Source organism: Delphinus delphis, chromosome 3 (genome assembly GCF_949987515.2).
Source record: "Delphinus delphis chromosome 3, mDelDel1.2, whole genome shotgun sequence".
Taxonomy (NCBI): Eukaryota; Metazoa; Chordata; class Mammalia; order Artiodactyla; family Delphinidae; genus Delphinus; species Delphinus delphis.
The window spans coordinates 8,831,950-8,852,877 of NC_082685.1; the positions used below are offsets into that span (position 1 = coordinate 8,831,950).

At 53.8% G+C, this 20,928-nt stretch overlaps 1 protein-coding gene across 4 annotated transcripts in view; it reads left to right on the plus strand.

The window, feature by feature from the left end:
* ILF3 (interleukin enhancer binding factor 3) overlaps positions 1-15,520 on the plus strand; it is a 28,305-nt gene extending 12,785 nt beyond the window's left edge. The window contains exons 3-20 of one of the 4 annotated variants that reach the window (XM_060007744.2): positions 109-338; positions 533-710; positions 2,577-2,724; positions 4,146-4,237; positions 4,627-4,722; positions 5,342-5,453; positions 5,876-5,973; positions 6,524-6,635; positions 6,740-6,850; positions 7,215-7,414; positions 7,772-7,939; positions 8,359-8,496; positions 8,605-8,781; positions 8,879-9,032; positions 9,181-9,234; positions 12,654-13,022; positions 13,812-13,940; positions 14,827-15,520. In XM_060007744.2, coding sequence (XP_059863727.1) covers positions 109-338; positions 533-710; positions 2,577-2,724; positions 4,146-4,237; positions 4,627-4,722; positions 5,342-5,453; positions 5,876-5,973; positions 6,524-6,635; positions 6,740-6,850; positions 7,215-7,414; positions 7,772-7,939; positions 8,359-8,496; positions 8,605-8,781; positions 8,879-9,032; positions 9,181-9,234; positions 12,654-13,022; positions 13,812-13,940; positions 14,827-14,963 — 2,703 coding nt within the window. In that variant the 3' untranslated portion in view covers positions 14,964-15,520. Of the gene's footprint in view, positions 1-108; positions 339-532; positions 711-2,576; positions 2,725-4,145; positions 4,238-4,626; positions 4,723-5,341; positions 5,454-5,875; positions 5,974-6,523; positions 6,636-6,739; positions 6,851-7,214; positions 7,415-7,771; positions 7,940-8,358; positions 8,497-8,604; positions 8,782-8,878; positions 9,033-9,180; positions 9,235-9,690; positions 11,141-12,653; positions 13,023-13,811; positions 13,941-14,826 lie in introns of those variants that run through there. The other 3 variants (XM_060007745.2, XM_060007746.2, XM_060007747.2) reach the window with 3 other exon arrangements.
* The last annotated feature ends 5,408 nt before the right edge of the window (positions 15,521-20,928 follow it).

Consider the following 20,928-nt stretch of genomic DNA (forward strand, 5'->3'; position numbering starts at 1 on the left):
TCAGATAAGTTCATATAGTTTTATTTTCATATGAATAATTCTCAGTTGTACAGCTTAAAAGATAAGCGTCAAGTTGCATTGTTTTTAACTAATTTTTCACATTTCCAGCGTCCAGTGAGAATTTTTGTGAATGATGATCGCCATGTGATGGCAAAGCATTCTTCTGTTTATCCGACACAAGAGGAGCTGGAGGCAGTTCAGAACATGGTGTCCCACACGGAGCGGGCTCTCAAGGCTGTGTCCGACTGGATCGATGAGCAGGAGAAAGGTAGTGGCGATCACGCCGAGTCTGAGAATGTGGATGTGCCCCCAGAGGACGAGACCAAAGAAGGGGCCGGGTAAGTTGGTTTTGTAGGGTGGTTGTTTTTTGTTTGTTTGTGTGTTTGTTTTGTTTTTTCCTTTCTCCTTTCTAGGGAGACTGGCCAGGCTAGGGTTGAGCACCTCCTTTTCTAAGAAACTCCAGCCTTTCCAGGATCCCTGGGTTCTGGCCAGATGGAATCTCTCACTGAGCATGTGTTGGGCTGTCCCTCAGGGAGCAGAAGGCAGAGCATGTGACTAGAACCCTGAGGGGCGTGATGCGTGTTGGCCTCGTGGCAAAGGGCCTGCTGCTCAAGGGGGACCTGGACCTGGAGCTGGTGCTGCTGTGTAAGGAGAAGCCCACGACCGCCCTCCTGGACAAGGTGGCTGACAACCTGGCCATCCAGCTCGCTGTGAGTGTGACCACCACCACTGGGGTTGGAGGGTGGTCAGGGGAAGAGGTACCCAACCGCGCCGTGCGCCAAGAGGCACGCTCCAAATCCAGCCTTGCGCCTGCTGTGCTCACACCTTCTGTAGGTGACAGGCAGGACGCTGCAGAGCCACCCAGATGCTCTGGCAGCCAAGAAGGGCCCAGTGCCTGCCATGCACAAGGCTGCACTGTTTTTGGGCCTCACTGGGCATGACCTTCACGTCCAGACTCCAGTGATGGATGGGCGGGTGAGTGGGTGAATAGGTAGCACAGTTGTTGACTCTTCCTCCCTGATGCAAAGCTGAACATAAAAAAAATTTTTTAACCGATTTATTTGTCTCATTACAAAAGTACTACATAAATAATAGCCTCTGGCATTTCTTGAGCATTGACTACACCAGACTCTAGGCCAGAAGAGCTCTTTATCATTTCATCGTAATGATTGAGATAGGACTTTATCATCTAAGTATTTTCGAAGATGTGACTGAGGTGTGGGGAGCTCAGTAACTGACCCCACATACCCAGCTGGTGAGGTCTGGGGCTTCAGAACCTCTTGAGTGTCACTGCCACTCAGTGCCTCTTTGGGACACATTTACCCTGGATTTAGTGACAGGATAAGCAAAAGAAGAAAGTAAAGACTCTCTTAGACACACTGTTCGTTTTCACGTGTGAAGGTATGTTCTGTCACGTGTGAAGGTACGTACTGTCACGTGTGACTGACAACTGGGGATTCAGGACAGAGGTCAGAATTGATCAGTTAATTTTAATCTTTGTCTATAAAAAGTATATTAAGTGAAGAAAATTAATTTGACGTAAATGTTTCTAAAGGAAAGACAGTTTTTGAAGAGTCTTTAAAGATAGATACAAAGAAAGTATATTTTTATCAATTTAGCTTGGTGTTTTTTGACTGGGGCAGATTTTGCACCCCAGGGGACATGTGGCGAATCTAGAGGTAGTTTTAGTTGTCACAGCAGGAGGAGTTGGGTGCTACTGGCATCTCCTAGGTATAGAGGCTGGAGATGTTGCTCAAGGTCCTCCAGTGCACAGGACAGCCCTACAACCAAGAGTGATCTGGCCCAGAGCGTCCGTAGTGGTGAGGTGGAGAAAAGTCAACTTAGATTTTCCATAGTGCCTTTGTCCTCCCCGTAATGTATTTACTTTGTTTTTCTTGAAAAAAATCAAAAACGCTCGAGTTTTCTTGATCAAGGCATATAAACTGGTATAAAGAAGAGAGCAGAAGTCACAATTGTGAACGTCCTCTTATAGACACGTGCATTTGCAGCAAGTGTGTGCTTTTATAGGCATCATATGATGAGACTATTTTACTGCACACAGTTTCCATCATCCCGCATTCTGTGATAGCTGCTCAGCCTGGTGTGGAAATAGCGGTGGCTGGATGCCGACTCTGTGCTGGGTGCTGTGCTTTCCACGGAGTGTCCGGTTCAAGTCCTCTGCAGCCTTGTGCTGTCGGCCGTGTCACTAAGTCCATTTTACAAATTAGAAACCACAATCTTGATGAGATGAAGTGATTTGTCCAGTTACACAACAACCAAGCAACAAAATGAGGATTCACACCCTCATCTCCTCCCAGACCCTAAACTCTCTTACCATTACATTATAAAGCTTCCCGTGAAAATCACTCCTCTAAGTAGTCACCTCCTCCTTGGAGTACCTGGAAGATGGCCAAAGACCTGTCCTGCAAGAGGGAGGTTCTGACCCCTAGCTGAAGGGACTGCTGTCAGTCACAGTCCAAGAAACTGGCCTGTCTGCTGTAGTAACCAGGAGCTAAACAGAACTGTCGATAGCCTTGGGGGGAAAGTGCGTTTGAAAGTTGCATTTTCTTTTGTAGGCTGTTACAGATGACAAGTACGAAATACTCCAATCTGTCGACGATGCCGCGATTGTGATAAAAAACACAAAAGAGCCTCCATTGTCCCTGACCATCCACCTGACATCCCCTGTTGTCAGAGAAGAAATGGAGAAAGTATTAGCTGGAGGTAGGGAGGCTGAGAAAGGCCAGCAGGACACTGGCAACTTGGTGTTCCCTCACGATTCAAACGTGCTATTCAGTTTTAGACTGCTTTGATAAAAGGATAGCGGTGTAGCTTTGACCACCTTTTACTCTGAGATCACATCTCCCACTCGATTTCAGTCCTGGGAGTTTGACAAAACGGTTGCACTAAAAGTGAGTAGCACTTTTCCTAGAGGATTGCACCATTTTTGTTTGTCTTAATCCTTGGATGTTCTCATCGGTGTTAAATGTGATTTTTTTCTGTTGAGCCAGTCTCTGGCCTTGGAAAAGTGTGTCCCTGGTGATTATAGGCTTTTTAAAGTATGGAAGACAACCAGATGGTTTCTGCATGAGCATCACGTTGGACTTGTGCAAACAGCTTGTGTTGCAGCAGAACCGAGGTCTTCTTCGTTTGTCCTCTTCCATTGGCTGCTTTTATCAGTTGCAGTGATTGAAACGCAAAGAGCTGATGCAGAGTTTTGGATAAAGTTTTAAACAATGGAGTGATTTTCAAATCAAGTCTCTGAACCTCAGACAGTGATAATGCTTTCACGATTCAAAGTCCACCCAGGGCTCCTCATACATCGCTGGGTGGACGTTTTTCAGTCACAACTCTCACACCTCAAAGTAAAGGTGACAGGCCTTATCCAAACCCCTGATGCACAGATGGCGGAAACGACAAACGCTCCGGTTTTGCTGCAGCACAGGCTAACGCCGTGCCCTTGTTGCTGTTCTTTGATTACCTTCGGTTCCGATACCTGATTTACTACCAGAGCCCTTCTAGTTTATCAATTTAGGGACGCTGGACCTTTGACCAACAGGACTCTCTCTGTCAAGGGCTGGGGCTAGGGCAGTCCTGCCTGGTGGGCGGAGGTGGTCCCCTTTGCCATAGACGCCTCAGGGGAAGGCCTGTGGGAAGCAGAGAGGGAGTGCATTTCTACTCCCCACCCCCTGCCTATTTTTTTTTTTTTTTTTTGGTTTTTGGTTTTTGGTTTTGTTTTTCGTTTTTTGCTAATGAATTTTTTAGCATAGCTAATTTATTGGGAGATCCTGGGGAGGAAGCAAGGTAATAGTCTCTACTAGAAGATAGGATCCACCTATCTGTCCCCCTCCCCCATGGGATTATTCCTTTTAGAGTAACTTCCCACTTTTGTTTTTGTTTTTCTTATTGTTGTTTTTTTGGTTTTTTGTTTTTTTGTTTTTTTGGAGGGGGCCTCTGATTTTTACCATCTCCTCTTGGGGCAGAGTTAAATGCACTTGAGCGTCTCCTTCCCTGGTCAAGGGTGGAGATGACTTGAGATTCTGGGAGCCTCAGCTGCCCCTTAGGAAGCTGCCACATCCCCTTTCCACCTGACAGAAACCCCTTGGTCAAACTGTACCTTGTCTTCTTATTCCATCCATGAATAGAAACGCTATCAGTCAACGATCCCCCGGACGTTCTGGACAGGCAGAAATGCCTTGCTGCCTTGGCGTCCCTCCGACACGCCAAGTGGTTCCAGGTTTGCATTTTGTTCTTCTATTTGTCTTTCGGTAGAGAATTCCTAAGTTTTAACTTGGCTAATTTTCACCATAAAGTTTCGGTAACATTGAAGAGCACCGTGCTGGACTTAGCACCTGCAGGCGTGCAGTTGCTAAAGGAGCACGCATAGACAAATTTGACACCCCCAAAGGAGGCTTGTGACTGAGTAGGTGGGTAGCTGCTGCTTTGTGCCAAGAGTAACATCATTCTCGTCCACTCGGTGAAGTCGCTGCCGACCACACACTTGATGGTTGTGAACGTTCACCGTTTACCCTTGACAAAGTAGCACCCTGAGACTTGTGTTTTTCATGTTTGCCTTGTGTTCAGGGAGGTGCCTTGGTGTGAAAAGCCTGTGCTTTGTTCCTCTAGGCCAGAGCCAATGGGCTGAAGTCGTGTGTCATTGTCATCCGGGTCCTGAGGGACCTGTGCACCCGCGTTCCCACCTGGGGTCCCCTCAGAGGATGGGTAAGGCACCTTTGTAGCTATAGCCACCCTGGGTCATGTGTGCAGAGACCTCCCAGATCCCAAGAATATGTTAATGGTAAATGGGCTGGAGTGGCCCTTCAGGGTGTGGCCGATACTCCAGTCATAGCTGCTCATTGAGCAACTACTGTTTGCCACACCCTGGGTGGGGATGAGAACGAGACCAGACTCCCATGGAAGGTGCACAGCTCAACCTAGGCAGGGGCCGGCCAGGTGGCACACTTACTGTGACAGATTGCTCTCCGTGACGAGGGTTTTGTAGCTGTTCTTGGACAGGGGTCAGCAAACTGAGGCCCACAGGCCAATTTTGACTAGTTGCCTGTTTATCTATAGTTAAGAATGCTTTTTATGTTTTTAAATGGCTGTATTTTAAGTATAAGTACCTATGTAACAGCTTCAACTTTGCCTCTTGGCCCACACAGCCTGCCCCTTTAACGTCTGGTCCTTTAAGGAGAAGTTGGTTAAGACCCACTCTAGGTGTCCTGTCTTAGACGCGCGCCCGCACACACACACACACACATACACACACACGGCAACAGCTCCTCAGCATCAGCCAACTCCCTCCTGGACACTGTAGTTAACTGTCCCTCTTGCCTTTCAGCCCCTCGAGCTTCTCTGTGAGAAGTCCATCGGCACAGCCAACAGACCAATGGGTGCTGGCGAGGCCCTGCGGAGAGTGCTGGAGTGCCTGGCTTCAGGCATCGTGATGCCAGGTTGGGGCCTTGTGCTTTGCAAGTTGCAGGGAAAGGACAGGGATTGAGGCCCTGAGGCCACTTCCTGGCGGGTCCCCTGACCGGGTTAGGGCAGCAGCATCCCCGTGTCCCCCTAGGGATGAAGCATGTGACTACCCTCTTGCACCATCATATCCAGCCCTGTGCCGGCTCCGCAGCTGTGACTCAGGGCGGATCCGGGGCAGTGGTGACCCACTCCCACGCGAGCTCCATGCTCTGAGATACATGTGGATTATTTCTCTCACAGGCTGGATGCCGAGTGGGTCACCGAGCTCGGTGTGTTTTCCAGAGCTGGGTGTGGATGGGGCGCGGGGGGTAACGCACTTGGTTCCCTCAGCCAGCACAACTCTTCGGAGATGCTAAAAGATAATCCTCTGCATATCTTCCTTGTTTCCTGCCTTCAGATGGTTCTGGCATTTATGACCCTTGTGAAAAAGAAGCCACTGATGCTATTGGGCATCTAGACAGACAGCAACGGGAAGATATCACACAGAGTGCGCAGGTATAGTCATCGCCATTGCCAACGTGAGCCCTTACCCAGTCTGTAATCACTGGCTTCCAGTTCCATTACTGGGTATTCTCAGGGTAGCCACTGGACTCATAGGCTCAGGCTGGGGATTCTGAAGGTCAAGGGATCGTGCCTGATACAGGGTGCCCCAATCTGGGTTGCTTCTTTCCCCTGGCGCCACGCGTGGTTGTCGCCTGCCCCCTCAGCCTGCTCGAGTGCTGTTTTCAGACACCGAGTTCAGCGGGGAGATGTGTTTGCGTGCGGACTGCTCCAGGAGTCCTTCCCTCGCAGGCCCACCACGTGGCTCCGTGTGGCAACCAGTCCCCAGGTTGGGGTCTCCTGTAATCCTCTCGAGGGGGGTGGTCACAGGCTGGCCTTCCCCCACAGCAAGGCTGGGCCCTGGCTGTTGGGGACCCCTCGCTGTTATAGGGGAGACCGTTAGCAACCCGTCAGCTCCCACCCCTTCCAGAAGGCATTAGTGAGAGCACACACGTTGGCTGGGAACGCAGGGCGGCTGAGTCAGGTTCCTCTTCCCCTTCTCCAGCATGCTCTGCGACTTGCTGCGTTTGGCCAGCTCCATAAGGTCCTGGGTATGGACCCCTTGCCTTCGAAGATGCCCAAGAAACCAAAGAATGAAAACCCAGTGGACTACACAGGTAAGCATGGCGCAGTGCCCATGCCCAGGCAGGCGGTATCATCGCACGCTCCCAGTAGAGCCCAGACTGGAGTCTCAGCTGCTTCTGTCCTTGTCTCGTTTCAGTGCAAATACCCCCCAGTACCACCTACGCCATTACGCCCATGAAACGCCCAATGGAGGAAGATGGGGAGGAAAAGTCTCCCAGCAAAAAGAAGAAGAAGATTCAGAAGAAAGGTACCAGCATTCATTCATAGTCCTTGTTTTACCCTCCACGTGGCTTCAATTAAGGTTCACCCCAAAGTGAGTGGGATACCTCCTTTTGCCTTCTCTTTCTCGGACATGATACTTCAGTCCTTTTAAGAATGATTAAATAAATACAGCATGGGTATGGAGCACAAGTGGGGTGGACGTGCCTCAGCTGGTGACCGCAGGCGTGGTGTGCGCCTGGGAGTGGGGCAGGCAAGGCCTCGGCACATGTTGCCGCCCAGCCCCCTGCCCAGTCCTCCACGTCGTGCATCAGGGCGCAGTCAGGACAGGTTCCCCTGCCCGGTTCAGAATTGACTGACTTTCCAGAGCAACATTGGTGTGTTCTCTCTAGAGGAGAAAGCAGAGCCTCCCCAAGCGATGAATGCCCTGATGAGACTGAACCAGCTCAAGCCGGGGCTGCAGTACAAACTGGTTTCCCAGACCGGTCCAGTTCACGCCCCCATCTTCACCATGTCTGTGGAGGTAGACGGCAACTCATTCGAGGCTTCTGGGCCCTCCAAAAAGACTGCCAAGTTGCACGTGGCCGTTAAGGTGAGCGCGGCCGGCAGCGTCGTACAACGGCAAAACACTTCCCTCATCTTGCTCCCCTTCAGAGCCATCATCCCCTGTTTAAGCATGAGGCTAAAGGAGGGCATGCGCATACTGCAATGGTTAGATTCCTGAACGGTAGCCAAGTCACACGTGGCAAGAATGCCATCATCACTGTGGCTGATGGGCAGAGGGCCCCCAAGTGTGGCCGGGCATCGAGGTGGTCTTGGGAGCTATAGGAAAGCTCCTCCAGTTAGCTGGACGCTACCCTAGGAACTTCTGAGTCAGGACCCCGGGTGTGGGAGGGGTTCTGTGTGGTTGAGCCCTCCCTCACTGGGGGCCTGGGTCTCCCTCCTGCAGGTGTTACAGGACATGGGCTTGCCCACGGGTGCCGAAGGCAGAGACTCCAGCAAGGGGGAAGACTCAGCTGAGGAGACAGAGGCGAAGCCAGCCGTGGTGGCCCCTCCACCTGTGGTGGAAGCTGTCTCGACCCCCAGCGCTGCCTTTCCCTCAGATCCCACTGCCGAGGTGAGCACGGGGTGGGTGCCCGGCAGGAAGGAGCAGGCAGCCCTGGGTCCCATGAACCAGGACAGTTACTGGTCCTTGTTCTCTTACCCCAAGAGAGTGTACCTTCCAGTCCAGGAGCCTCTGGAGGGAGTTGGGTGTGAGCTATTGAGCCATGACCAAGAGGCCCTTGCTGGTGTTGACCCAGCATCTGGGGCTGCACTGGGGTGGCCTGCAGTCGAGGGTGTGCCGTTTCCCCGGGAGATGGGGTGTGGGTGGAGGTGGTCCCATTGCTGGGAAGGCCACAGATGATTTCTGGAGACGGGAGTGGCGAGGGGGATGGAGCGGAGGGCCTCAGCCATGACATAGGGGCGGCTGCCCTCCTCCACGTGCTGGAAAGCCCTTAGCTGAGTTTGTTGGTTTTCTTTTCTGTTTTCCCTGAGAACGTAAAACAGCAGGGGCCGATCCTGACCAAGCATGGCAAGAACCCTGTTATGGAACTTAATGAGAAGAGGCGTGGCCTCAAGTATGAGCTCATCTCAGAGACAGGGGGCAGCCACGACAAGCGCTTCGTCATGGAGGTGAGTGGTCCTGGGGGCGGGTCCTGGGGGGGCCTGGAGTCCTTGGAGACTCCTCCCCGTCCCAAGGTGGGTGTTGGGTCACCCCAGACACGCATGTGTTCTTCCCAGGTCGAGGTGGACGGACAGAAGTTTCAAGGCGCTGGGTCAAACAAAAAGGTGGCCAAAGCATATGCCGCCCTTGCTGCGCTAGAAAAGCTGTTCCCCGACGCCCCTCTAGCCCTTGAGGCCAACAAGAAGAAGAGAGCCCCCGTGCCTGTGAGAGGTGGACCGAAATTTGCTGCTAAGGTGAGCGGTCACCCCGGAACTCTCTGACCTTGGCGTGTATTCTCTGGTGATTCGAGTGGGAGGCGAATGTAACCCGTCTGTCTTCTTTCCCGTCCAGCCACATAACCCTGGGTTCGGCATGGGGGGTCCCATGCACAACGAAGTGCCCCCGCCCCCCAATCTCCGAGGACGGGGAAGAGGAGGGAACATCCGAGGTCGAGGTCGAGGGAGAGGCTTTGGTGGCGCCAACCATGGAGGCTACATGAATGCTGGTGAGGACCATTGTCCTGTGCTGTCCCAGTGGGCTCGGCCTGCTCCCTGGAGTGGGTGGGACCCCTGGGGCCAACTGAGATGCCAGAAGAGGCAGGGGGGCCGGCAGACCCACCTCCTGCCCTGGTGACCCTGTCTGTTCCCTTTCAGGCGCCGGGTATGGCAGCTACGGGTATGGAGGCAACTCGGCGACCGCCGGCTACAGTAAGTGTGTGTTTCTCTTTGTCTGAGCTTGGGGAGAAGCTGCAGCTTAGCTCCCGTGGCCTGAGTTAGAGCAGGGTGGCCCAGCAGCAGGAGCAGCCTCCCTGAGGCTTAAGGGCGGCTGGCACCCATTCTCGGTGGTTAGGTCAGGCGGTCCTCCAGCACCCCCCATCCTGCAAAAGTGTAATTTACTCTTTAAATGTTAATGCACACACTTGTGTGACTTGAAAGTTCATTAAAAGTCAGAATTTTAAATTTCTCTGCTTTAAGCCATGCGAAGCACCAATCCTGTGATAATACTTTTCCTGACAGTGCACAGCTCTTGTCTTGAGAAGGAGCCTTCATTGGGGGGTTACAGGAGCAGAGAAATCTAAAACATGAATTTCAAATGTGGCGCTCTGTGCCATTTTTCAAAAGAATTCTAATTTTTTTTCTCTGCTCTGTCTCCCCCTTTTGTAGGTGACTTTTTCACAGACTGCTACGGCTATCATGATTTTGGGTCTTCCTAGAGCATCTAAAAGTATTGCACACAAAATCAACTTTTTACTCCAATTTTCTCGAACTCCAAAACCCAAAGTGTCCGTGCTGTGCCCTGTGCTTCACTGGGTTTCTCAACCGTGGCTTGTCACCGCAGCTTGTCTGAAACTCTTAGCCTGCAGAATTTAAGACAATGGCAGTTTTTATCGTGATTTGCCTTTGAACTTGGTCATATTGAAGTTCACAATAAGTGGAAAACAATTTTCAGAGAATGTGTTTTTTGTGCAGAATTGCACAGAATTCTAGAGCCAGCGTTGGTCAGCATCAAGGCAAAAGCCCACCTTTGCTTTTTATGGAAAGCATTACTTTATTTAAGAGACAGATAATAATGCATTTTAATCTACCTTTGTCTTAATTTACAGCAGGTTTTGTATGAATTTTTAACCTTTTAACAAATTCCCAAATCTGGTTGATGCCTTTGACAGTAACGATTTCACCACATCTGAATCCAGAGCAACCAGCCTTTTTTTTGTTGTTTTTTCATAAGCATGTGAAACGTTGGGAACGTTGGGGAATTGTATATTGTGCTAAGTTAACCTCTTCCACCTTTTGTAAATGCTCTGGTGGGTTCTTGTTCCGGGATGCAATGTTCTGTGGCTGCTTTAGCTAGAGGTGAACTCTCAAAGGTATCAAAACTGTGCTTCCACTATTAGTGCAAGAAACAGACAGGCTTTAAGGAAGAGAGAACGTGGAATTTTGCAAGTCGTAATCACACCTGCAAATGCATGGGATTCTAGAGGTTTTTTTTCCATTTTTCTTTTCTTTTCTTTTCTTTTTATTAATGGGGCTTTAAAAATAATCCAGCAGGAAGAGCTTAATACATAGCACAATTCTCCAGTGAAGAGCCAAGCCTCAGCAGGGCCTGTGCTGCTGGGCGCACGTCCACGGCAGAGTCCAGAAGGCCCGGAAAGCTGCTGCCCTCTCACCTCAGGGTGCAGGCTTGAGCTTGTGTGGCTTCTCCTTTGTGCGCAGAGGCACACACAGGCGTTTTGGCTTCTTGAATGAGACCCCCGTCTCTTGGCGGGAGTCCTTCTTGGGAATGAGTGTAGTTTGGGCTCTGGTCAGCAGGTTTTTTTGCAGCAAGGCCTGCCTCTGCGTTGACTTGCAAAATTTTGCGTTTATTCAGTCAGGCAAAAAATTGGTCAAAACGGTTATTACATAATTTGTTCCCAGGGGTTTGAAACATTCAGTGAAACTTTTTAAAACTTTGATTGCATGATGTATTTTTTTTTCCTAGAAAGTTATTGTTTGAGAATAATGTCTTTTTATACCAGGAAATAGTTATCCTGAAATGACGTTGAAAATTTCCCCTCCCCTTTATTATTATTATTATTTTTTTTTAATCAATACATGTTAAAGTAACAAGCCCTCAGTCCTTGGCGTCTTCATTCATTCCCACACTGGCGGAGGGGCGAGGAGGCGCTCAGTGCTGGTCGTGGGCAGCCGAGGTGGTGGGCTTCCGAGAGGGGGTCTGCAGGGGACCTCCTGTCCTCCAGCCTCCTTGAGAAGCCTTTGCGCGTTTACGTTCTTGCATTGTGGGACACGTCCTTCTCCTTGGTGTTTTTGGCTTTGGGTGGTGTGGGTGGAAGGGTCTAGAGAAAATTAACTGATGTTGCAGATCAGTTCTATCCAGATTATTGTTCAAACCACCCAAGACACAGCGGTGTGGGGCGTACATCTGCAGCGGGTGGAAGGAATTAACCCCATTCAAAAGGCAGGAGATCCTTGGTGCTAAATACGGGAAGGAAGGGCAGGGTGTGTGGGGAGCGTCCTCTCCCCGTCCTCCCACCCTGGGCATAGTGGCCACACCAGGCACCAGCCCCGGCTGTCTGTGGCAGGGGCAGCGGCCAGCCAGCACAGGTGCACCCAGGCCCGCCTGCTCCAGGAGCCCGAGAGTTCTGCAGCCCTTGTGTGAATGCTAGGGATTGCCCGGCTGGGTCGGAGAGCCACCCACATGACCTGTTCTCTTCCTGTCGCCTCACCTTAGCTGACCCATGCCCCGTCAGTTCATCTGAGTGGTGGGGCTGTGTTAAGAAACCTGTCTTCCGGGGTCTGTACCTAGTAACCAGAGGGGGGACCCACCGTGACATTCTCCGCTCCAGGGCCTGAGAATGTGGCGGCCTGGCTGCACGCTTGTCAGTCCTGCCCCTGGGTCCTGCCTGCGCCCGGCAGCTGTGCTGGGAGTAAGGAGGGGCCCTCTGGGGGGGGGCCACCCAAGGCAGTAGCTTGAGGGCCCACCTGGGTGTTCTGAACCCAGCCGTAGTGTTTCATTCCGCCCACGAGGCTGTGGCAGTCACACCAGGGAGATGCCCTAGGTCATTGGGCTAAGTCTCCATTCGGTCCTCCCAGACCCAGGTTGGACCAGCTGGTCTTCCAGGAACGACTCTGGCTTTTAGGGGCATCGTTACAGAGCAGCTCCAGGGGTCACCCAGGCCTGGGACTACAGAGCCTCTTCCCAGCACAGCAGGGGGGAGGTGGCGGTGGCCAGCTGCTTCTTTGGGGCTTTGCTTTTCCTCTCACCGTTGGGGACATCTGGGTAGCAGTCAGCTAGTCGTGAATGTCATCCCGCGCTTGGAGCCCATCTCATTGTAATGTTGACATCCGCTGCGAAAGCTGCTGCTGGCCTGCTGTCGTGCCGCTGCTTGGGCAGAGAGCCATTGTTGTCGTCAGCTGATGGGTGAGTGGGGCTGAAGGCTGGGCCAGTCCATACCAGGCTGCTTCAAGGACCGGAGCCGCTGCTCCTCGCTCTCCTGCCTCTTTCCGTCTCTCCGGGCCTGGCCAGTGGGCTTGTGGGTCAGCCTTCAGGGCCCACAGCTGTGACCTTCCCTCTCCTTCCCCTCCCCCGTCTCCCGATCCTCCAGCTGACCCGCTGCCTTCCTGTTTAGGTCAGTTCTACAGCAACGGAGGGCATTCTGGGAATGCCGGTGGTGGTGGCGGCGGCGGGGGCGGTGGTGGCTCTTCTGGCTACGGTTCCTACTACCAAGGTGACAACTACAACTCACCAGTGCCCCCGAAACACGCCGGGAAGAAGCAGCCGCACGGGGGCCAGCAGAAGCCCTCCTACGGCTCGGGCTACCAGTCCCACCAGGGCCAGCAGCAGTCCTACAACCAGAGCCAGTACAGCAACTACGGCCCCCCACAGGGCAAGCAGAAAGGCTATAATCATGGACAAGGCAACTACTCCTCCTACTCAAACTCCTACAGCTCCCCCGGAGGCGGGGGCGGATCAGACTACAGCTACGAGAGCAAATTCAGTGAGTTGGCTTCCAGAGCCTCCAGGGGTCCAGGCCAGCAGCACATCCCAAGGAGTGGTGGAAGCTCACCCTGCCCCAACCTGACCTCTGGTGGAGGGACTGGAAGGAAGCCGGGTGGTGCTGGCTGCAGGGCGGGCGTTAGGAAAATCCTGACAGCAGGGTCCCCTGGCCCAGGTCTTGCTGGTCCCTCCCTGTTGCCTTCTCCGAGGTCCCGGAGGCTGTGGGCTGAGGCTGGGGCCCAAGGGTGGATAGAGCCTGTGAGTCTGGGCCAGCTGCTGCAAGGTCATCTCCAGGGATGGGCTCTGGAGACAGCCCCCGACACATCCTGAGTTAACTTCCCCGTCTGCCGGTCCTTCCACCTTGTGCACAGACCCAGCAGGCCTGGGGAAGCGTGGGTGTGAACTCGTGCACAGCAGGATAGCGGGCAGCTGCGTGCCGGGGACCTTAAAGAAGCTGTGCTGCCTGTGCGTGGGCCTGGCGGTGGGCCTCGGGTACCTGGCTGGGTGGGAGAGGGGAGGAGGCTGCTGGGGACCCTGGGATGGAGGAGCAGGCGGGAAGGCAGGATGGACCTGGGCTTCAGAACATGATGACATTACAGGGCTCCAGTGGCCCCCGGCGCTTCGTGGTTGGACTGAGGGTGCCAAATTTCATCAGTCAAGATGGGGATCGGGCAAGGCCCAGGCGTCAGCTGAGCTCCTGCCACTGCCGAGGCCGCGCACAAGGAACCTAGATCGCCCCAGCCGCAGTCTTGGCCACAGCCCCTTAACTGTGTTATCTTCTCTCCCCCAGACTACAGTGGTAGTGGAGGCCGAAGCGGCGGGAACAGCTACGGCTCAGGCGGGTCGTCCTACAATCCAGGGTCACACGGGGGCTACGGCGGAGGTTCTGGGGGCGGCTCCTCATACCAAGGCAAACAAGGTGGGCCTGGGGCAGCAGGCAGCACAGCATGGGGCCCCTTAAACTCAGAGCCAGCAGGGACCACACGGATTCCATGAGGAGGGGGCGTGGCCTGGCCTGGGCAGATAGCAGCACAGGTAGGGGGGCCCCGGTGGCAGCTGCAGCTTGGCTTCCATGTGGGGTAAGAACAAGGAGTGGGAGACACGGGCACACCAGGACCCTGTGAGAGCACGGGCTTAGGCACACCTCCAGCGTCAGGTTCTTCCCGAGCCAGGCGTTCAGAAATTGCCCTACTCTTTTTTTTTTTTTTTTCCTTTCCTTTTTGCGATACGCAGGCCTCTCACTGCTGTGGCCTCTCCTGCTGCGGAGCAACAGGCTCCGGACGCGCAGGCTCAGCGGCCATGGCTCACGGGCCCAGCCGCTCCACAGCATGTGGGATCCTCCCGGACCGGGGCACGGACCCATGTCCCCTGCATCGGCAGGCGGACTCCCAACCACTGCGCCACCAGGGAAGCCCTGCCCTACTATTAAATGTTGGCACCAACGGGAAAGAATACGGAGAACAGTGAGGGCCAAACAGAGCCTGACGTGGAGCTCTGGTTTGGGGTGGTGAGCTCAGCCTGTGCTCAGGCAGCCCCCGGTTACAGCTTCCGCTGCCCATGCGTCGTGGCTGGGCAGCTCCCCACCCCTCATAAACGCAGGGCTGATGGTCCCACCTCAGGGTTTTTGGGACAACTAGGCCCAGTGACCCTGGAAAGGCACTTAGCAGAACAAGGTGGAGCTTCCATGGCTGCCCTGCTGCGATCTCTCCGGCAGACACAGTTCTGGTGTTGGCTGACGTCCTGCTCTCTGACCGCGGGGCAGGCCTGTGCCTCTCACCTCTAACCCTCCCCCCTCTCTCCCTTAGGAGGCTACTCATCACAGTCGAACTACAACTCCCCGGGGTCCAGCCAGAATTACAGCGGCCCTCCCAGCTCCTACCAGTCGTCACAGGGGGGCTACGGCAGAAACGCAGATCACAGCATGAACTACCAGTACAGATAAAGCCCCCAAGGGGTGAAGATTTGTACCTTCTGCACTTACTCCCCCGTTGTAAGATTCAGTTTTATGCATCACAGTTAACATGTCAACTGGCCTCTCCAGGCCCCTTCCGCCCTACCCTGTCCACGTTGCTGTGTTGTGAGGTGCAGCTGGTCACTCCTGTGACCCGTCCTGTGACCCATATTTAGCTGTGTTTGGGACTCCGTGTCTTCAGTGGTTTGTTAGTTGCCATTACAACTTTGTCTGAGTAGAGTTTTTTTGAGTTCTTGCAATTAAGTATCCCTCTGTCTATTTACAATTGGTGTTAGTGTTAACTCAGTTTGTCTTTAAATAGTAACGGAAGGGATACTTCATCTGTTAATGCTTTTGTGAAGTGAGTTAAACGAGCTTTCTGTATTTTAATGCTTTAGTGTTTCAGTTTTATAAGTGAAGATTTTATTTTAAAAACCAGTGGGAAAGAGTGGGGGTTTTTTTTGTATGTCTGGTTCATTCAGGCAGTACATCTGAATTGAGCTGAATGTAGACGAATAAAGAAAAACAAAACTCTGTGCCTGTCGTAGGCCTGGGTGTCTGGGCCACCAGCAGCAAGATGGGCAGGTTCCTCCACTCTGTTCCCAGCACAGGAAGGCAGGGTGTGGGGGGCAGGGCAGTCCCTGGTCACCAGAGAACGGCCAAGGCCAGCAACCCAGTTTCCTGGCAGCTTGTAGAACCGGTGTCCCAGCGGCGCCATAGTCCCAGCTCTCCCGTTGGGCTGCAGAGTGACTTCCGGAGACCCACACTGCTGTAGGGGGTTTGCTCACACAGTTGGGCATGCTTTGTTTTCTCCATGAATTCTCATATGGTTTGAAGTGCAATTTCAAGTCACCACGGAGTAAAACATCCTTGTAGGTTGGGTACGTGTAACCTAAAAAAGCCCAGTTGAATCTGGCTGAAAGATGCCGAGATCTAGGGAACCCAGCCACAGAAGCATCCGTGCCAGGATGGCGCTTTGTGTCTGCAGCAGCCACGGCCTTTCCCCTGGTGCCGCCCCACCTCGAGCGTGTTCCACAGAGTGCACGGTTGGCGTGCTTCACGATCCAGGGTAATTTTGCAGTGGTTGGGAGACGTCTGTAACCTAGTGGGTAGAGGCCAGGGATGCTGCTGACCATTCTACACTTGAATGTCAGCAGTGCGCAGGTGGAGGAACCCTCCCCAGAGCAGCCCCCTTCTCAACTCTGGCCCTGCGTCCGGGAGAAGTGGGGGTCGCGCCCGGATTGCTTTACCTGCCTGTCTGGAACGAGCCCCTCACTGAGGCCTGGGACTGCATCTCTACAGGAACCCACCTAGTCTTGCTGCCTCTCCACTCTCTCAGAGCAGGTACTGTTCAAGATTGTGGCCCCTTCGGGCTTCCCTGGTGGCGCAGTGGTTGGGAGTCCGCCTGCCGATGCAGGGGACACGGGTTCGTGCCCCGGTCCGGGAAGATCCCACATGCCGCGGAGCGGCTGGGCCCGTGAGCCATGGCTGCTGAGCCTGCGCGTCCGGAGCCTGTGCTCTGCAACGGGAGAGGCCACAACAGTGAGAGGCCCACGTACGGCACACACACGAAAAAAAAAGATTGTGGCCCCTTGGCCTCCCGTGCTTGGTTAACCATGGCCTCTGGGAGAAGTGCGAACCATTCTTGACTCAGAATCACTCAGCTGAGGCAGCAAGTCCAGTGTGCCTTCAAAGGATGAAGATTTGCCTTCTTGGGGAGGTGAGAGAAAGGTGTTCTCCACTAAAAGGGGAAACATTGGAAGAATTTTGCTTACTGCCAGAGCAGAGGAGGCCTGGGATGCCAAATGGTCCAGCCCTGGGAGCGGGTCCCAGAGTGCAAACATTTGTGTTGGCCTGAAGTGCCCTGGGATCCCTCAGGCATTTGCACTTGGAGACCAGAGACAGACCTGAGGGATGGCTTCCAGCCTCGACTCCTCTCCCAGACAGGTCCAGGGGATGGAAAAAAAGAGACCCACACAAGATCACTTGGACCTTGTGTTTCAGAAGATAGGATAAAGGTGTGGACGGAAGCTGTGTCACTGAGAAGTCCATGGCGAGGAACACTCCTGCGACGCCTGCCAAATGCCTTCAACCATGGACCTGCGTTTTCAACACAGGTTTCACCATTGGTTTCCCAAGCAGCAGCCACCACCACCATTCACATTTCTGAATGCAGACTCACCGCAAGGGAATGAATCTCAAGGTTAGGGAAGGCAGTGGAAAAATATGTACCTATGGTGACAAGTCCTCAGGGAGTCGAGACTTGCTGCCGTGTTCATCTGTTGCGGGGAAGGGCTAGACCCCGGGTGGCTTATCTTTGATCAGATGCCTATCTGAGTCTTTGCCACGGTCAGGACAAGTTTATTGCCAAAAAGAGGGCGTTAACTGGGAAGCAAGCAGGATTTCCCCTTGCCTCTTCCAGCTTCTGGTGGCTCCAGCCGTCCCTTGGCTCGTGACAGCATCGCACCAATCTCTGCCTCTGTCTTCACATGACATTTTCCTGTGAGTCTCTGCGTCTTAAATCTCCTCCCTTATATAAGGGCACCAGTCATTGGATTTGGGGCCCACCCTAGTCTAGGATGAGTTCATCCCAAGATCCTTAAAAACATCTACAAAGACCTTTCCAAGTAAGGTCACGTTCACAGATATCGGCTGTTAAGACTTGGAAATACTGTTTTGGGGGACAGTATTCGGCCCAGTACAAGGCTGGGTGAAGGTTTCATCTTCATTGATGCAGGCACAGCCCTGGGAGTTTGTCGGACACAGACAGGGTTACCGTAGTCAGGTCTGGACGCCACAGAGCCAGCAGCATCTTTGCAGCACAGGTAACTGTCCTGAGGAGACAGCTCGTGAGCCCAGATCCTTGGCACCCTGACTGTGCTCAGGGACCTCACTGGTGGTGATGCAGCTGGCCAACAACAGTATCCCAGCCCTCAGGACCACCCCAGGAAGCTGGGTTCAGGAAGATGTGGCTGACACCTTGAGCATGAAGAAGGCCTTGCTGCTGGTGCGTCACTCCTTCAAAGCTGACTGAGGCCTCCGCCCAGGCCTATTGCTCTCCAAGTCCAGGAGGCCAGCCTGGAGGAGGTCCTAGCAGAGCTGCTTCTCCCAGGGCCATGGTGGGCAACAGCTGGCTTATGAAGAGATGTCTTGGCCCACATGTTGCTGGAGGGTGGTGTCATGCGTCCTGGAGTCACCAGCAGAGAGCACCAGGAGTATCAGCAGAAGGGTCGATGGCCCACAGCCTCAGCAAGTTGATCGGGACAGGGTGCTTGGTGGATAGGCCCTGGGGGTCAGTGACCTGGGACTGGGCACCACCCTGGAGGATGTCTTTGGAGGGAAGGTAAGAAGGGAGAAAGCACACGACTGACACCTCATGGCGGGTTGAGATGATGTCCCAGGGAGGGGCAGGGCCTTGCTGGGAATTTGAATTGATCCCAGGGAGAAGTATTGGGGATTAGAGACCTAGGATGAAAGGGGGCTTCTGAGCAGGAATGGGGGAGACAAATCCAGGATTTGCGCCTCTAGATTTAGCAGTCACTGGGGCCCTGGTTGTCCCTGGGGTCCAGCCTGACCTGAAGTCACCACCCAGCTGCCCGACTACCCTGGCAGGGACCTCCGATCATCAACCAGTCTTGTGTAACCAACAGGGCTGGCCCTGCCCCTAGGGACCCAGGCCTGGACCTCTCTGCAGCTGGGCTGTCCAGCCTCAGGAGTCCATGTCCAGGTGTGAGCGCCACGCCGGCTCTTCCTTCCCTTTGCTGGCCTGTTCCAAGACCTCTGGACACAATTTTGGGCAACAGGGCAGCACGTGTTTTTGGCTGAGAGGCTCATTCTAACCCATCCCGGAATAAATGGAAACTTCATGTGCTCATTTGTTTCATTCACTCAACATGTATTTATTGGGTATTGCTTACGTATCAGTCCTGTACTGCAGGCTGGGAATGTGGCAGTGAACCTGGCCCCTGCCCTCATGGAGCTTCCAGGCACCAAGAGGGCCCTGTCCCAGCTGGGGCAGGGAGTGTCAGGAAAGGTTTTCTGTGTCTCAAGACAGTGTTGAGGGGGTGAGCCAAGGGTATGCCATGCCAAGGGAACAGATGGCTCAAACAATTCTCCTGAGAGGTGGGAATGGACTGCAAGGAGCTAAAGTCAGATGAGTGAGGCATTTGGGTTGCAAAAAGGAAAAAGTGTGGTTTGATGTAATCCTGGAGCCACCCAGTGCTGGGCCTTGACAGGCAGGCAGAGGTCTTCTAACCTTTATCCTGAGGACAATGGGGAGCCATGGAAAGATTCTGAGCTGGGAAGAACCCAGGCCGAGTGATGCTCAGGAACAGTCCCTTTGGCTACTGGGCGAAGAACATGTGTGTGGGAGAGGTGAAAATGGAGGCTGAGAGACCAGGAAAGAGGCTTGAGTTCTGGAACATCTGAGCTGAGGTTCAGAGTGATTTATGTGGCAAAAGTCCACTGGACTTGGTGAGGGATCAACTTCCAGACCCAAGAGGGGATAAAACTGAATATCCCAGACAGCTGACTGGGACCAAGAGATGCATTGCCTTGCCCCAGGACACAGGAAGGAGAGGGGTCCAGACTCACCAGCTCTCTGCTGTGCTGTGGGAAAACAAGCAGGAATGTTTAAGGAGTGGCCACAGAGGTCACTCCGCACAGGTCGCAAGTCCTGGCCCTGTGGCCTTCCCAATGTTTCCCAAAATGCTGGCATCCTGGCACCAGGTCTGTGGGGGGCCGAGACTATGTCACAAGACAGCTCCCACCCCCAGCTGGATAAACCAGAGAAAATACCATCCAGGCTTCTGGGAGCCCTATTTCAACATCAGAGGTATTCAAACCCCCAACTCTCATCCAGAGGTTCTGGATTTTCCACTCCACGCCCAGAAACTCCTGCCCTTCTGGGTTCCTGGACCTTAGTACCCACTCCTTAAGGGCAGTCCCCTACGTCTAGTTCTGGGGGGGGCGGGGTACGCTGCGCAGTTGCGGGGACGCCAAGGAAGGGGAGGTTGGAGAATCTAGTGAGAGTACCAACCCCGGTCACGCACCTGGAAAGGTACGCGGGCTTCCACTTGAGGGGCGCAGAAATCACCCGAGGACTCGCTTGTGCAAACACCACCCTTTCAAAAACGACGTCCTCCTTGCCCCTAGGACCGCCTCTTGGCGCACCGACGCTTCAACAGGGCCAATCAACAGGCCCCGCTCCGAATGGGTGCTTTTCACAGGCTCCGCCCCTTGACATCCTACGCTGTGTCATCGAGCCAGCGCTTCTAATTGGACAGTTTCTCAAGCTTCACCCAGGGCCCCGCTCCTATGGGATGGGCACTTGCGCAAAGCGCGCCGCTTTTAATAGGCCGCTTCCGCAGGCTCCGCCCCGAGGGCGGCTGCCTCCCTGGTCTCCGGGCGACGTGCGCGGCTCTGTCCAGAGTGCTGAAGCCGCGCTCCTAGCGCTGCCTCAACGGGCGGTCTTGTGGCCCCCCCACAGCCCTCCCTGCTGAGAGGCGCCGAAACGGTAAAGGAGGTGCCACTGCACCCCACCTCCAACCCCGACTTTACCTCTGGTGATAGAAAAGGCTCCCTTCACTCCATGCTTCTATCTAGCTCAGAGGAACGCCAAAGTCCCCACCGCAAACCAGAGGCCTTTCAGGATCTCACGCTGTGACCTTGCCACACTCACCTTCCGCTCCTTCCTTCACTCCCTCCAGCCACACTGCTCTCCCTGATGCACTGCAAACGATCCAGATACATTCCCACCTCACAGAGCCTTCGCTCTCACTGTTCCCACTGCCTGAAATGCTCTCTCGGATCTCATTTGGCCCCTCCCTCATCTCCTTCAGGCCTTACCTCAAATCTCACCTTCTCAGTGAGTCTGGTCCTGACCACGCTACTTAAAATAGTCACCTCCCATCTCCTCTCCTTTCCTGCCCTCTTTATTCCCAACACTCATTACCAC